The following is a 14163-nucleotide window of genomic DNA, read 5'->3' on the forward strand; positions in this document are numbered from 1 at the left end:
AACCATACATTTAAAAAAAATAATTAATTACTATGGGCAGTATATTTGTTTGTATATAAAAACGGGCAGATTTAAATTATGCAACACAATGACGTTGCTGAGAGAGGCAGAAGGGTAAGAGATTGTATTGTGCTGTTAAAACACAAAGTAATTACACATAAATAAGAATTCAAAAGAGGTCAAGGCTTTGGCTCCTGAGTGAAAACATTTTATACAGCCTTTCACAAAGCTTCTAGGTAGGGAATTGATTGATTTGATTGATTTACTAAATTTCTAGGCCACTTTTCATTGACATGCATCGCAAACTGGCTTACAAACAATAAATAACAATAACATAATGGAACACCACAGATGCAACATCAATCATATAGAATTACAATGTGTAAAACACCATTAACAAAACAACTAAAACAAAATAAGCAAAACAGCATCATAATAATAATTACAACAAAAGTCATATTATAGGATTCACAAAGTACTATAGCATTCATAGTGTGTTGAACAATATTAGCAACGGTAACAAAATAGCACCCAAAAAAATACACTAAGCACTGTTGAATTCATACACACACTCTCCCCATCCCCAGGAAGAGAAGTTAGCCAACAGCAGAATCATAGCTGGAAGGGATCCCAAACCTAGTCCAAACCTCTGCAATGCAGGAAACTTTTTGCTCAACGTGGGGCACAAACCCATGACCCTGAGATTAAGAGTCTCATGGTCTAATGACCATCCCAACCATTCCAAGGCACTGAAGAGGGAGAATTTAAGAGAATTAAGTGGGTAGACTCAGAGAAGAGAGGTTAGCCAAGAGCAGAATCATAGAACTGTAGTGTTAGAAGGGATCCCGAGAGCTTCTAGTCGAACCCTCTGCAATGCAGGCATTAGGGCGATGTATTGATAATCGTCCAAAACCAGTACGAAAGTCACATCATGACAACTGGTTTCATAATAACAACCTGGAAATATATAGCTAATCACAATGTGATTTCTGCAGTCTGTGGCTTAGCCGGCTTGGCTTTCCCCTGCCTCCTGCAGGCAGCAGCAAACCACTAGAGCAGGCAGCTGACGAAAGCAGCCAGTCTGCCCAAGAACTTTCCACAGAGTGCAGATGCCCTACCTGGGGACTTTGTTCCGTAATATAGATGGCATGAGCTTCTTTTTTTAGAGCCTCTTATTTTAAGTGTAGGCTAGGTGCCAGGCTGGTAGATTGTTTAACCCTTCTTCCTCACTTCTCCCTCTCCCTCTCCTCCCCGCTCTCTCTGCCTATGTCTTCCTTGCATCATGAGGTCTCCAGCGTCTAGGGACGTTGTATGTATTAAAAAAAAACAAAATAAAACGGAATTCAACCTAGGACTTAGATTATATTAACATTGGGTTGAATCCAGACTTCACCTTCCACACTGTTCAGAAGGAAACCCACCCACCCCCACCAGGGAGATGATACAGCAGAGTCCGAATCCAACCCATTGCATTTGCAGCAAGGAAAAAACTTACACAACACATGTATGAACCTGATTTAGTATGCATCAGACCACTGGTTCATCTAGTTCAGTACCTGGGAACTTTTGCATGCAAAGCAGAGACAAAGCCGGTGTTCCACCTCTGAGCCACGGGCCCTTCACTAGCACACCCATTTCACTACTTGCATGACAGTAATACAGCCATACCTCAGAAGTCGAACGGAATCCATTCCAGAAATCCATTCGACTTCCAAAATGTTCAGAAACCAAGGTGCGGCTTCCAATTGGCTGCGGGAAGCTCCTGCAGCCAATCGGCAGCCACGGAACCTGCGTTGGATGTTAGGGTTCCAAAAAACATTCACAAAGTGGAACAATCACTTCCGGGTTTGCAGCATCTGGGAGCCAAAACATTCGAGTCGTAAGGCGTTCGACTTCCGAGGTACAACTGTACTGGCATTATATTGACCAACCTAAACAATATCATACTAATAATGTCTGCAAGCAATTTGCAAGCCTGCTGTAAAAGCACCTGTGGGCAGAAAAATATTTGTCTGCAGTCGGCGGTGTTTATGAAATGCAAATTCCAACATTCGGCTCCTTGCAAAAATGTGTCTCTACATGTGGAATTTCATGATAAAAAGCTTTAATGTCCCTGTTTTCTCTTGATAAACCCTGCTGGTTTACTGACGCGTGAATGTGCTGAAATTGAATTACTGTACAACAGCAATTACTTTTCACAGTACACCTATAATGGAAATCAATTCTGCAGCGAACACCAGATAGCCAGAAAAAGGGGCAAGAAGAAAGTAAAAACTATTAAAGGTGGGGGGGGAATCTCCCTTTCTCCCCATTTTCCTGTAAGGCTAAGGCATTAAGGCTTCAAAAAAAAAGAAGAAGAAGAGAAGAAAATATACTCTACTGTACTTCAGAAAGTAGGGATTTTTAGTGTTATCAATGTAAATCAAACAGCCATCTTTAAAAGCACTCTACATAAGTGAAATGAAAACTGTCACTTAAAAACATTTCATGCCACAGAAAAGGTTCAGCAAGTGTTTTTAGCAATAAGGCTGGTACTGCATTTGGCACATGACCTTTACAAAGCCTGGTCAATTTCTTGGGTGCTTTCCCTTCTTCTTCTATGGGCCTTCTTCAAACGAATATAATGAAAGCAACATGACTCTTTCTCTTCTTCCCAGGTACATTATTGTGGCAGACAGAATGTTCTCTTCATTTGTAAAAATATACACTCTGTAATTGACTAGATAAAGTGTGCCTGAACAAACAAAACAGTGTTTGATTTCAGGTTCCTCCAACACATGCTTGATTATTCAAACAATAATTAAGGTGTTTGCTTGTAAAGAGGCTGGCAAATCCATTCCTTTATATACCACCATTCTTTCTGAAGGAACCCAAGCCAGTGTGCAACATAAAAAAAAATACAAAATGATGCATCCAAGCCAAATTTGAAGCATGCTGATGCAACACAGGCTGAATTACTTTAGCCTTCTACTCCAGATCTCTTGGACTACAACTCCCATCATCCCCAGCCAGCATGGCCAATTGTCAGAGATACTGGGAAGTGTAGTCCAAAACCAGGTTGGAGAAGACTGGATTAGATAGTCATAGAAAGAACATGGAAGAGAACATTTACATTCACTTGAATTTCCAGCACCAAAAACGAAGAATTAAAGCACAGCTGAAGGTAGTGTTTAAGAATATGCAACTGCTTAGTTTTCAGAAATCAAGATATAATCTTGCCTATGAAGAATTGACAACTGACAGAATCCAAGATTTGTTTAATAAAACAAGAAATGGGAAGCCATGGGAAGCAAAATGCTCAATAAGGGAGTTTGGGGGTGTCTTTGTTTGGTGGCTTTTGGCCAATAATTCTCTTCAGAAATAATTGAGAGAACATTCAGAATTAAATTCATGAAATTAGGGAAGAAAAAAGTAAAGCATACATGAGAGTCTGACCTTCAGTTGGGCACATTTACCAATTCAAATATATTAGTCAATTGATTTGCCCAAATATTTCTTTCATAGCCTGTCTATAAGTTTTGTTGGTGTTATTACGTAAATATTAATGACAATCGTATTTTGCTATTAAAATATCATATTAATCAGCTCTTTGGACTGCCCAATCTAGAGGATGTATAAACTGCACTTAGAATAGGGCAGCTGAGGAACATTAGAATATGCCATGGTACATAGTTCATAGTTGTGCATGTGCCAGTCATATTTATTTGGTATTAACATGCATTTCAAATACCATTATTAAAACATTATGGAAATATTATTTAAATATTATGGAAACATTTTTTTGTCACTGGGAGTATTCAAAAATCACCAACACTACTAATCACAATTTCCTCCAAATGTTTCAGGTATGCTTTAAAAAAAAGGCTCTGAAATAATCCTCTTTTACTCTTATACAATAACTCTCTCAATGAAAAACATGCTGTGTTAGCACAGATGATTTTCAGCTAATTCAATTAGTTGCTAGGAGACCATTTCAGTCAATGATATCATTTGAAAATAAAAACAGTATTAATATTTAGATCTCAGAGCATCTTGCATTGTACCATGCTTGTGGCAATGGAGATTGTCAGTGAAGAGCATATCGTTCAGTGAGGAAGGTGCCCTATTATTATTATTATTATTATTATTATTATTATTATTAATATTATTATTAATTAAATTTGTATACTGCCCTTCATCCAAAGATCACAGGGCAGTTCACAACATAAAAATACAAAATGAGAACACAAAGTACATAATAAAACAAAAACAAATCAATAACCCCCCTCCCACAAACACATTTAAAAGGGCATAAAATGTTAATCAGTCAAAGCAGATTAACTTGATTAATTGATTGATTGATTAATTAATTAATTAGAGGCCCTAAACCTTGGGGTCTCAAATTTCAGCAGTGCTTTGCGCACCACCAAAATCTGAAAGCTTCTGCCTCTTGCGCTCCATTCTAAATCATAGTTGTGGCATCCCCTGCGGTGCCCCCAAGGCTCCATGCCCAGTGTAACCGAACCAGTTATGCTCCCCTAAATACTGTCTTTATTTTAATTAAAACAGGTTTGTTCAAAAGTTACAATCCAGCTTTGTCCACTGCCATAATATCACAGAATGATCACTCCAGTCTTTAATCCCTCATCACTGTCAGGCAGTCCTTGAGGTATTGTAGTCCTGAGCTGTTAAAGGCTTTATAAGGTCAAAACCAGCACTTTAAATTGGACCTAAAACTAATTGGCAGCCAGTGCAGTCAGCCCAGGATCAGTCTAATGTGCATAAACCGTCTTGCCCCAATGAGCAATCTGGCCGCCAAATTCTGCACCAACTGAAGTTCCCAAGCCATCTTCAGAGGCAGCCCCATGTATAACACATTGCAGTAATCTAATCTAGAGGTTACCAGAGCATGGACGACAGGCGCTAGCCTATCCCTATCCTGATAGGGGCACAGCTGGGCCACCAGCCAAAGCTGATGGAAGGCACTCCATGCCACTGAGGCCACCTGAGCTTCAAGCAACAGAAGGAATGTAACCCCACCAAGAGCAGGCAACTTCCCACCCATCCAGTCTAGGGAACCACCCACTAACAGTGTATCAGTCTTATCAAGGCTGAGCTTCAGTTTGTTGGCTCTAATCTGAGGCAACAAAACATTCCAGCACTTCCTGAGAAGCCCCGCACTGAAGGCTCCACTCCATGCAGAGCAGCTAGGAGTTGCCACTCTTTAGAGTTCTGTAAGCTGTCTCTTCCTTCTCAAATCCTCTCCTTGATTGATTTCTAATCGGAGAAACCAGTAGAGGGGACTATATATCCATGATGCACACACAAACGTGAAGAAGATGAGGAAGCCAACAAAGAGATTTAAAGTGGTAGCGGGAGTTGAAATCTAGCCATAACTGGAGAATGACTAATTCCCCAGCACTGATCTACAAAATCAGAGCAGTGTGGTAGCTACTGCTCGAAAGTGTTATCTGACCTGGAGTTTACAACTTTTTATACTGTTCATAAAGTACTTAGATTTCCATTGGCCAATCAAAAAGCAGATAAGCACTATTGTCTGATAGGGGGTACTTAACTAACTTGTCCAACACAAGGGGAGATGAGAAATGGTGACCTTAGCTGGACTATAGGATCAGGCTGCTTCATCTAAACCAGGGGTAGGCAACATAAGGCCCGGGGGCCGGATGTGGCTCAATAGCCTTCTAAATCTGGCCTGCGGACGGTCCGGAAATCAGCATGTTTTTAAATGAGTAGCATGTGTCCTTTTATTTAAAATGCATCTCTGGGTTATTTGTGGGGCATAGGAATTCGTTCATATATTTTTTTCAAAAAATAGTCCGGCCCACCACAAGGTCAGGGGAACAGTGGACCAGCCCCCTGCTGAAAAAGGTTGCTGACCCCTGATCTAAACACTGCAAGGGGTCACCGGAGAATGGCTTCTAAAAGCAGAGTGGTTTTTACAATTCCAGCACAGCAGGATTCAGAAAGAAGTAGATCTTCTGCTCCAATTTTCTGCCAGCTTAAAATAACTGGTCCTTTGAATCTCTGCATGACAGAAATTATGTGTGCCTAAATCCACCCCAAGCTGCAATTGATCAAAATACCCCTAATCTTCTTCTTGCTCTAGAATTTTGTCTCACATAATTCAGACTGCCATTCTTACTCCTCTGCACAATCCATTCTGGTTTTGCTAGTTGCAGGGAGGGGAAATGAGCTCTGCAGGGCATAGAATCTCCATGTCCACTCAAATGAAAATGTTCCTCAGTCATCCCACTGGCTTCAGAAGTCTTAGCACATTTAGCATATCTTCACACATACCGCCATTTTTAAAAAGGAAGCCAAAAGACTCAACAAGCTGAATCCTGCGTCCAATACACTTTCTGCACTCTTGCTAATTTGCGGAAAACCCACGGTCCTGCTTACTGAACCAGGAAATCTTTTGTTTGCTTTTCATTCCTTTTTAAATGTGTTCTTCATATAATATGGGTTGTTTTTTTTTACTTTTACTTTTTTTTTTTTTAAGTCCTTGCAGATTGAACTGAAAAGTCCACAGTAACTAATCCTCAGGAAAGTCCTCTTAGAAAGACAAAATAGCTATAGTAAAAAGCCATGTACCAATTACTGGCTACATGGCTTTCAAAATAATTCATGTGCTTCTGCAGTACAGGTAGATTCTCAGATCTAATTCCTGGTCTCCGACTCTGAATTGTTTTCTTTTGTAAGAAATATTGACTATGGAGTACAGCATGTATGTGTCACAACTATGCACCAATCACAGAGTGTAGCAACCAGGAAGGTGAGGAAGGAAGTATGGGACTGTGTCCATTTTTACTCCTTTGGTGTACACAGTTTGCTAAAAACATGTATATGTCCTTTGACATTGACACATGTTTTCTAAATAAAACACTCCCCAGAAGGAATTTGAAATGCGCAGAAGAAAGAGAAAACATAGTATCAAATGATTAAGGTTTCTGTTTTGTTTCAAAACGGATATTTAGTACTCTTTCAGATTTTCTCTTATAGAAGGCCACATATAGCGTAGTTCTCCCAAGGCCTTTCTGTCGGTCCATTTCCACAGCATCATACTGAGATGCCAGGAGTACAAGCTCATTACCCAAAACATAAAAGATAATTTTATCTGCTACCTACCCGTACAGCTTCAGACTTTTTGTGAAACATCTCCTCCATATTTTTTGCCAGCTTCTTCACAAGCTGAAGACCATCAATTTCTTCTACAGTAACATCCTTCTCGTATTCTTTATATTTCTGCAGGAGAAAAAGAAGTTGCTCAGTGGAACAGCAGAACTAATCTAATGCAATTAGATACATGGTGTAACTTCTCAAGCTTTGTGGGGAAATACTTATTTTGCTGTGTAACCTACAATCATAGAATTGTATAGCTGGAAAGGATACCAAGGGTAATGAGTCCAACTCCCTGTAATGCAGGAATCTTTTGCCCAACAGAGGCTCAAACACACAACTCTGAGATTAAGAGTCTCATGCTCTACCGACTGAGCTATGAGTCAGACCTGGAGATGCTTCACACACACACACAAATTATTGTAGGAAAAGAAATGAGTTGCTAGGTGGTTCCCAAAGATAACAAAAGCAGGCTATTTCACCCATGCTTATACATTCAGAGTTACCTATGTGCTGTGATTTGCCCTACCTATGGGTCCATTGGCCATGCTTAAGCCTTGATTCAGGGCTAATCCAAAGGTTATGCCCCATAATGCTCTGCTGTACAGCACCGCCTCCAAAGAGTCCATAATGTACAGTAGCAATTGTTGATGCATGGTTGGCAAATGTAAAGTGCATCCATGCAGCCCTGATCCCACCCACCACCACTCTGCCCCAACCCAGACCCATCCAGGTAAACTGCCCCACAACACCAGCTGTTACTGGCTGACCCCTTCCAAGCCTATCTCATGGGGGTGGGAGGGGGAACATGGAGAAAATGCCACATCACTATTGTTTCCCTCTTATTCAGTTTTAAGTGTTATAACTTGATTGACATTGGTACAAATTGCAATACTATGTGTTCTAAAGATACTTGGATTTGCACTTTCCTTCCAGGCTCTTTGAGACATTTTACCCCTTTTTAATGCATCAAAACATGCAGTAGTAAAAAGAGAGCATTCTAGAGTGCCTTTTAAGTAGGTTCTGCTGGCAAACCTGCCTATATGAACCGTAATAACCAAATTAACAGCATACGCCAATGCATATTTACTCAGAAGCAAATGCTATTATGTTCAGTGTGTGTTTTTTACTCACAGGAAACTGTATACAGGATTGCACAGGTTCTTTTACAAGGGGAAAAAAGAACTATATTGGATTACTTTAATGAGGGTGCTTTTCCTTCCACCTGCCCATTTTCTTTACAAACAGAACATGCCAGGGTTTGCACAATTTCTCCCTCAATTTGTGAGCAATTTGTCATCATCAACAAGTAAGAAAGTATGCTTTTTTCTCATCCCTTTGATCATATTGTCTAAGATCAATAGCTACTTCCTTCCCACTTTGATTAGAGAAAATCAGAAGATGACAGTGAACAGAAGAAACAGGCATATTACAAGTCAAAACCATCAATATTCAGTTATTGAAATCAAAGTTAAATTTGCTTTTCTTATTTTATCCCTACCCAAGTCCTCAAGGATTTATATACACTCTGGAATTGGAGGTTTCACTTTTCACAGGATTCCAAGACCTGTGTGTGTGTTTAAAGAAAACACTCAGTGAGAGAGATGAGAGTGCTGAATATATGAAACAGCTGAGTAACTGCAGACATTTCAGGCAAACTGGTTGCATTAAAGGTTTAATGTTTCCCTCAAGGATCATGGTTGGGTTTTCTTAAAATCAATATCTAAAACAACTGCCTTAAAAAAACAACTTTACTTATTATACTGACAGGTTAAGAAGCAGAGAGGCAATTCCCCATCATGTTTACTTCTGATAAGAACATATTTGATTCTGATAAAGGATCTCTTCTTAACAACTGACCTTAGTCTTCCTTAAAGTTTGCTAACACTCTGTACCTTGAGAAACTGTTTTCAGATCTAAGACCTATAAGCCCATATCAGGAAGCAAAAGCAGAAATGAATGCACTCAGCTTATATATGTTACACAGTACTGCCAAGACATGCAGCCAAAAGTTGGTTTGAGCATGGTGCTGATAATGCCAAGGTTGCAGGTTCAAGCCCCAGAAGGAAGCATATTCTTCTATAGCAGGGAGTTGAACTAGATGATCCTTGGGATCCCTTCCAATTCTATTATTCTATCCTAAAATGTAGGGACTGTATCCTCACCACCTAGCAGGAGGCCTCCTTTTCAGAGTTCTTTCAAGCCAGCCAGGCCCTTCTCCAAAATACTCTATCCTAGAAGCTGCTGGGACTCAAACTCCCATCAGCCCTTGCCATCATGGTCAGTACCCAGTGATGATGGGAGTTGTAGTCCAACAACATCACATTGGGGACCTCTGGTCTATTCCATTTTTCCTTCTTAATTCTCCTGACTTGCTTAGTCCTCACTGAACTGATTGGGGTTCTTAGGGAGGATGACCCTTAGGTTTAAAAATCTTTTTTATGTTTCTTAGTGGTCTTTTCCCACAAAACAGGCATAGTTATTCACCAGCTGAGATCACAATTAGAGGGAATGATACAGCCTGCTCAGTGCATTACTGTCATCCAGGGGTTCGTTGCCTTAAATATTTGCATTAAAACAATTTAACGTTTGCATAGCACGCACAAGTGTTTAAAGAGATTCAGAGACATTATCCATTCTTACAACAACACTGTAAGATGTCAGTATTACCCTCCATATAGCAGGTGGTGGTATCAAGCTAAGAGAAAGTAGCTTGCATAAGGCCATCTGGAGTATTCATGAAAGAGGCAAGGTTAATCAAAGTTATTGATTCATAGCACTAAAATCAAGAATCTTGTTTCATAGAACTGTCCCTTAGCCACCACGCTTACAGACTGTTATTACAGATGCTAATCTCCTCTTTTTGACTATGCTAACACATGAATGTATGCGCCAGACTCCATAAATTGCTCTTTGAATCCTAGAGAGCTGGGTGCACATGAAAAACATGCATGCATGTGCTCCTTAGGATCCCAGCCATTACTTGATAAAGTGAATGTGAGATGTCTACGGCCAACTTTAGGCTCCAATCTGTTTTCATCTAGTTGAAGATGCTACATTGGGTCAGGAAAACCCTACCTATGGGACACAGTTCTGGAGTTATGTAACTTCACAGCAATATCCAAATCAATCAGAGCAATAATACAGGCAGACCTTTCTCCTGGTGCCTGAAGACAGACTGATGGTCCAGCAGAGAGATGGACAAGGCAGGCAATTCAGTGAGGAATCAAAGAAATTTGGTGAGTGAGTTCCTCAGCCAGCACCTGAGCAAGACATAGCTCAAAATGAAGAGCAAAGACAGTTAGCAGCTTATTTAGGGCTAGATGTAGCCCTATGGCACCTGATCCCTACTTAGTTAAAAGCTGCTGTATCACTCTCTACTGAAGTGATATGGCAGTGCAACAGATATGAAACCAGCTGTTTCCTCTTGTTCCTATAGTAGTGCAAAGACCAGGGTTCAAATTCCTCACTCAGCCACAAAACTCATTGGGTGACCTTGGACCAGTCACTGTTCCTTAGCCTAACCTACCTCACAGGATTATTGTGAGGATAAAATGAGGAGAGGGAAAACCATGTATGTCACCTTGAGCTCGTTGGAGAAAAGGTGAGATATACTATGCTATGCTATATTATACTATATCATATATCATATGAAATAATAACATTACATCACATTATGTAAAACTTGGTTCCCACTGCCTTACACAGTTGAAAGTTCACATGTCTTGAACCTTCTTGAATTCTGTGGTCGATTGGACTCCTTGCTCGGATTAAATAGGACAAAACTCTTAAACTGATTTAGGTGAGGGATTATGTTATAAGAGGTCATATCTTTGCATTAATCGTTGTGTGTTTTAATTATATATGTGTATCTTTCTGAGTTAATTATATATGTGTGCCCAGAGATTCTTTTCCATTGACCACATTAAACAAAACTAAACCAAAATCATTCTAACAGTACACATGCATTAAAACTACTAAAGAGAAGAAAACAGACTCAAAGTCAGCAGTAAATAACTGTTTTGAAGTGGAGGAGAAAGTAATGAAAGCTGACAAGCACAGGTTAGATAAGAATCTTGTCACATTCACGAAGTGAATATGCAAATCTCCATAAGACTTCAGATTTGATACAGTACAAGAAATATTCAAAACACCAATTCCTTTTGTTAGCCGAATCAGCATTTGGCAAGGCATGGTCCCAAGAACATTTATCATTTCTGAAAGAAAACACACACACACACAACCCCCACATTAATTCTGCAGCATCTATTTTGCCAGATCATTTCACACAAGCACAAGGAAAAGAGAAACACTGCTTCACTGTCAGAACTTTTAATGTTGTTCATGCACTTGGGTCAATTTTTTAGTTGCGTGTTCACTGAGTATATGGTAATAAGGTGCCAAAAGCAACTCACAGGAACTTGAAGTGGAAGGTTTGCGCAATACAAAAAAAACACATCTTGTCTACAAGCTGTATGATCAAGAGTGCTGCCTAGCCTAATGAAATTTTATATTTTTTAATTTTTAATTCCTATTTTATATTTTTAATTCACAGTAGGGAACAAATTCAAAGCCAATGGGATTAGATATCAAAGCAATATTTTCTTAATGACTGATAGTGTAAGTCACAAGATACTGATGGTGTTTCCTGCTTGGCAGGGGGTTGGACTCGATGGCCCTTGTGGTCTCTTCCAACTCTTCTATGATTCTATGATTCTAGTCCTTCTGCCCTCTGGGGGTCTCACACACCAGAAGAACCCACTATGCCCAAAAGATAATCACTGACACTCCTACAGCAAGCAGAACACAGAAAGAGGAAGGTTTCTAGTCTCCTACAACTATAGTCATAGAATCCTAGAGCTGGAAGTGCAGAAATGTCCCGTATGAGGATCAAACCTGCAACCTTGGTGTTATCAGCGCCACGCTCTAACCAACTGAGTCCTGATCTGGTATTATCCCTGAACAGTGAATCACAGCAAAAGCAGGTGGTTAGGGACCATTCCTGTGTGTGCTAGCCTCCCATAGTCAACTATATTGATCTGGAAGCTCTTATGGGGTTACTTAGCATGTTTGGGTGAAAAAATGGGAAGGAAATGTTGCTAAGGCACAACTGCTGAGCAGCATTCCTGCTTGCACTGATAACCCCTCCCTCATCAAATGAAGTTGGTATGGCAGCTGAAATGCCACATCAAACTTATCTCTTTAGCAGAGTTATTGGGGGGGGGGCAATGTTGGCAACATGATAATCTAATTTGAGCTTTCTCTACCTAGATATATAGTTCTTGCCCATTGCTTAATTGTAAATATACAAGGCATAAACTATACTCAATTTCATGCTTGATTATACCGTATTTTTCGCCCTATAAGACGCACTTTTTCCCCTCCAAAAATGAAGGGGAAATCTGGGTGCGTCTTATGGGGCGAATGCAGGCATCGCGGACCTCTCCGCCAGCAGCGGGAGCGCTCCCGCTGCTGGCGGAGGGGTGCCTGCATGCCGAAGCCTGCGCGCGCTGAGCTCAGCGCCTCCAGGCTTCGCGGACCTCTCCGCCAGCAGCGGGAGCGCTCCCGCTGCTGGCGGAGGGGTGCCTGCATGCCGAAGCCTGCGCGCGCTGAGCTCAGCGCGCCCAGGCTTCGCGGACCTCTCCGCTAGCAGCGGGAACGCTCCCGCTGCTGGCGGAGAGGTGCCTGCATGCCGAAGCCTGCGCGCGCTGAGCTCAGCGCGCCCAGGCTTCGCGGACCTCTCCGCTAGCAGCGGGAACGCTCCCGCTGCTGGCGGAGAGGTGCCTGCATGCCGAAGCCTGCGCGCGCTGAGCTCAGCGCGCCCAGGCTTCGCGGACCTCTCCGCTAGCAGCGGGAGCGCTCCCGCTGCTGGCGGAGACGTGCCTGCATGCCGAAGCCTGCGCGCGCTGAGCTCAGCGCGCCCAGGCTTCGCGGACCTCTCCGCTAGCAGCGGGAACGCTCCCGCTGCTGGCGGAGAGGTGCCTGCATGCCGAAGCCTGCGCGCGCTGAGCTCAGCGCGCCCAGGCTTCGCGGACCTCTCCGCTAGCAGCGGGAACGCTCCCGCTGCTGGCGGAGACGTGCCTGCATGCCGAAGCCTGCGCGCGCTGAGCTCAGCGCGCCCAGGCTTCGCGGACCTCTCCGCTAGCAGCGGGAACGCTCCCGCTGCTGGCGGAGAGGTGCCTGCATGCCGAAGCCTGCGCGCGCTGAGCTCAGCGCGCCCAGGCTTCGCGGACCTCTCCGCTAGCAGCGGGAACGCTCCCGCTGCTGGCGGAGGGGTGCCTGCATGCCGAAGCCTGCGCGCGCTGAGCTCAGCGCGCCCAGGCTTCGCGGACCTCTCCGCTAGCAGCGGGAGCCAGCACTGGGCTCCCACGGCTTGCAGAGAGCTGCCTGTTTGGGGGCTGGGGTCGGGGGAAGCTCGGGCTTCCCCAACCCCGCGCCTGGGGGGGAAATAATTTTTTTCCTTTATTTCCCCCCCAAAAAACTAGGTGCGTCTTATGGGACGGTGCGTCCTATAGGGCGAAAAATACGGTATTTGATTTGGGGTATGTGGAACTGGATTTATACCCTTTATTTGTTTGCTTATTATACCACCTTCAAGAATAAGCAGCTTTCCCTGCCAGCACACAACAGCTTCATAAAACAAAAATTAAAAAAATGAAATGAAATGAAAAAATAAATAAATTATGACAACATATAAAACCACCACAAAATCATTCCAAAAAGGTCTGTACTGTATTTTATAAGCCTGTAGTTTTTGGCATTACTGAAGGCTAGACGTTGGAGGTTATGGCAAGTAAATGAGTTATTTCCTTTAGTATGGGTGATATCCAACATCACATTAGTGGGCTTCCACTCACACAGTTGGTGTTCCCTTCTTCTTCTCCATGCTGTAGCGCTCCAAAATCTACTTTGGAGCCCTAACCCCCAGCACAAGAGCTTCGGGGGGGGGTGAGGAAGGAGAAGTCTTATTGCATGAGTGGAAGTCTATTCTGATAGTGGTGAAAACACAGGTGGATGTTACCCATTAGCTGGCAATACTGATGC

At 42.4% G+C, this 14163-nt stretch overlaps 1 protein-coding gene across 3 annotated transcripts in view; it reads right to left on the reverse strand.

Annotated features, from left to right (window-relative positions):
* Window positions 1-14163, reverse strand: part of CACNA2D3 (calcium voltage-gated channel auxiliary subunit alpha2delta 3) — a 480742-nt gene that overhangs the window by 356470 nt on the left and 110109 nt on the right. For all 3 annotated transcript variants that reach the window (XR_014506519.1, XM_083420935.1, XM_083420934.1), the window contains exon 3: window positions 7129-7245. Coding sequence is in view for 2 of the 3 variants with exons in the window: in XM_083420935.1 (XP_083277061.1) it covers window positions 7129-7245 (117 nt within the window). In the remaining variant the exon portion in view is untranslated. The remainder of the gene's footprint in view (window positions 1-7128; window positions 7246-14163) is intronic.

The sequence above is a fragment of the Podarcis tiliguerta genome (genome assembly GCF_965153285.1).
Source record: "Podarcis tiliguerta genome assembly, chromosome: 2".
Lineage (NCBI taxonomy): Eukaryota > Metazoa > Chordata > Lepidosauria > Squamata > Lacertidae > Podarcis > Podarcis tiliguerta.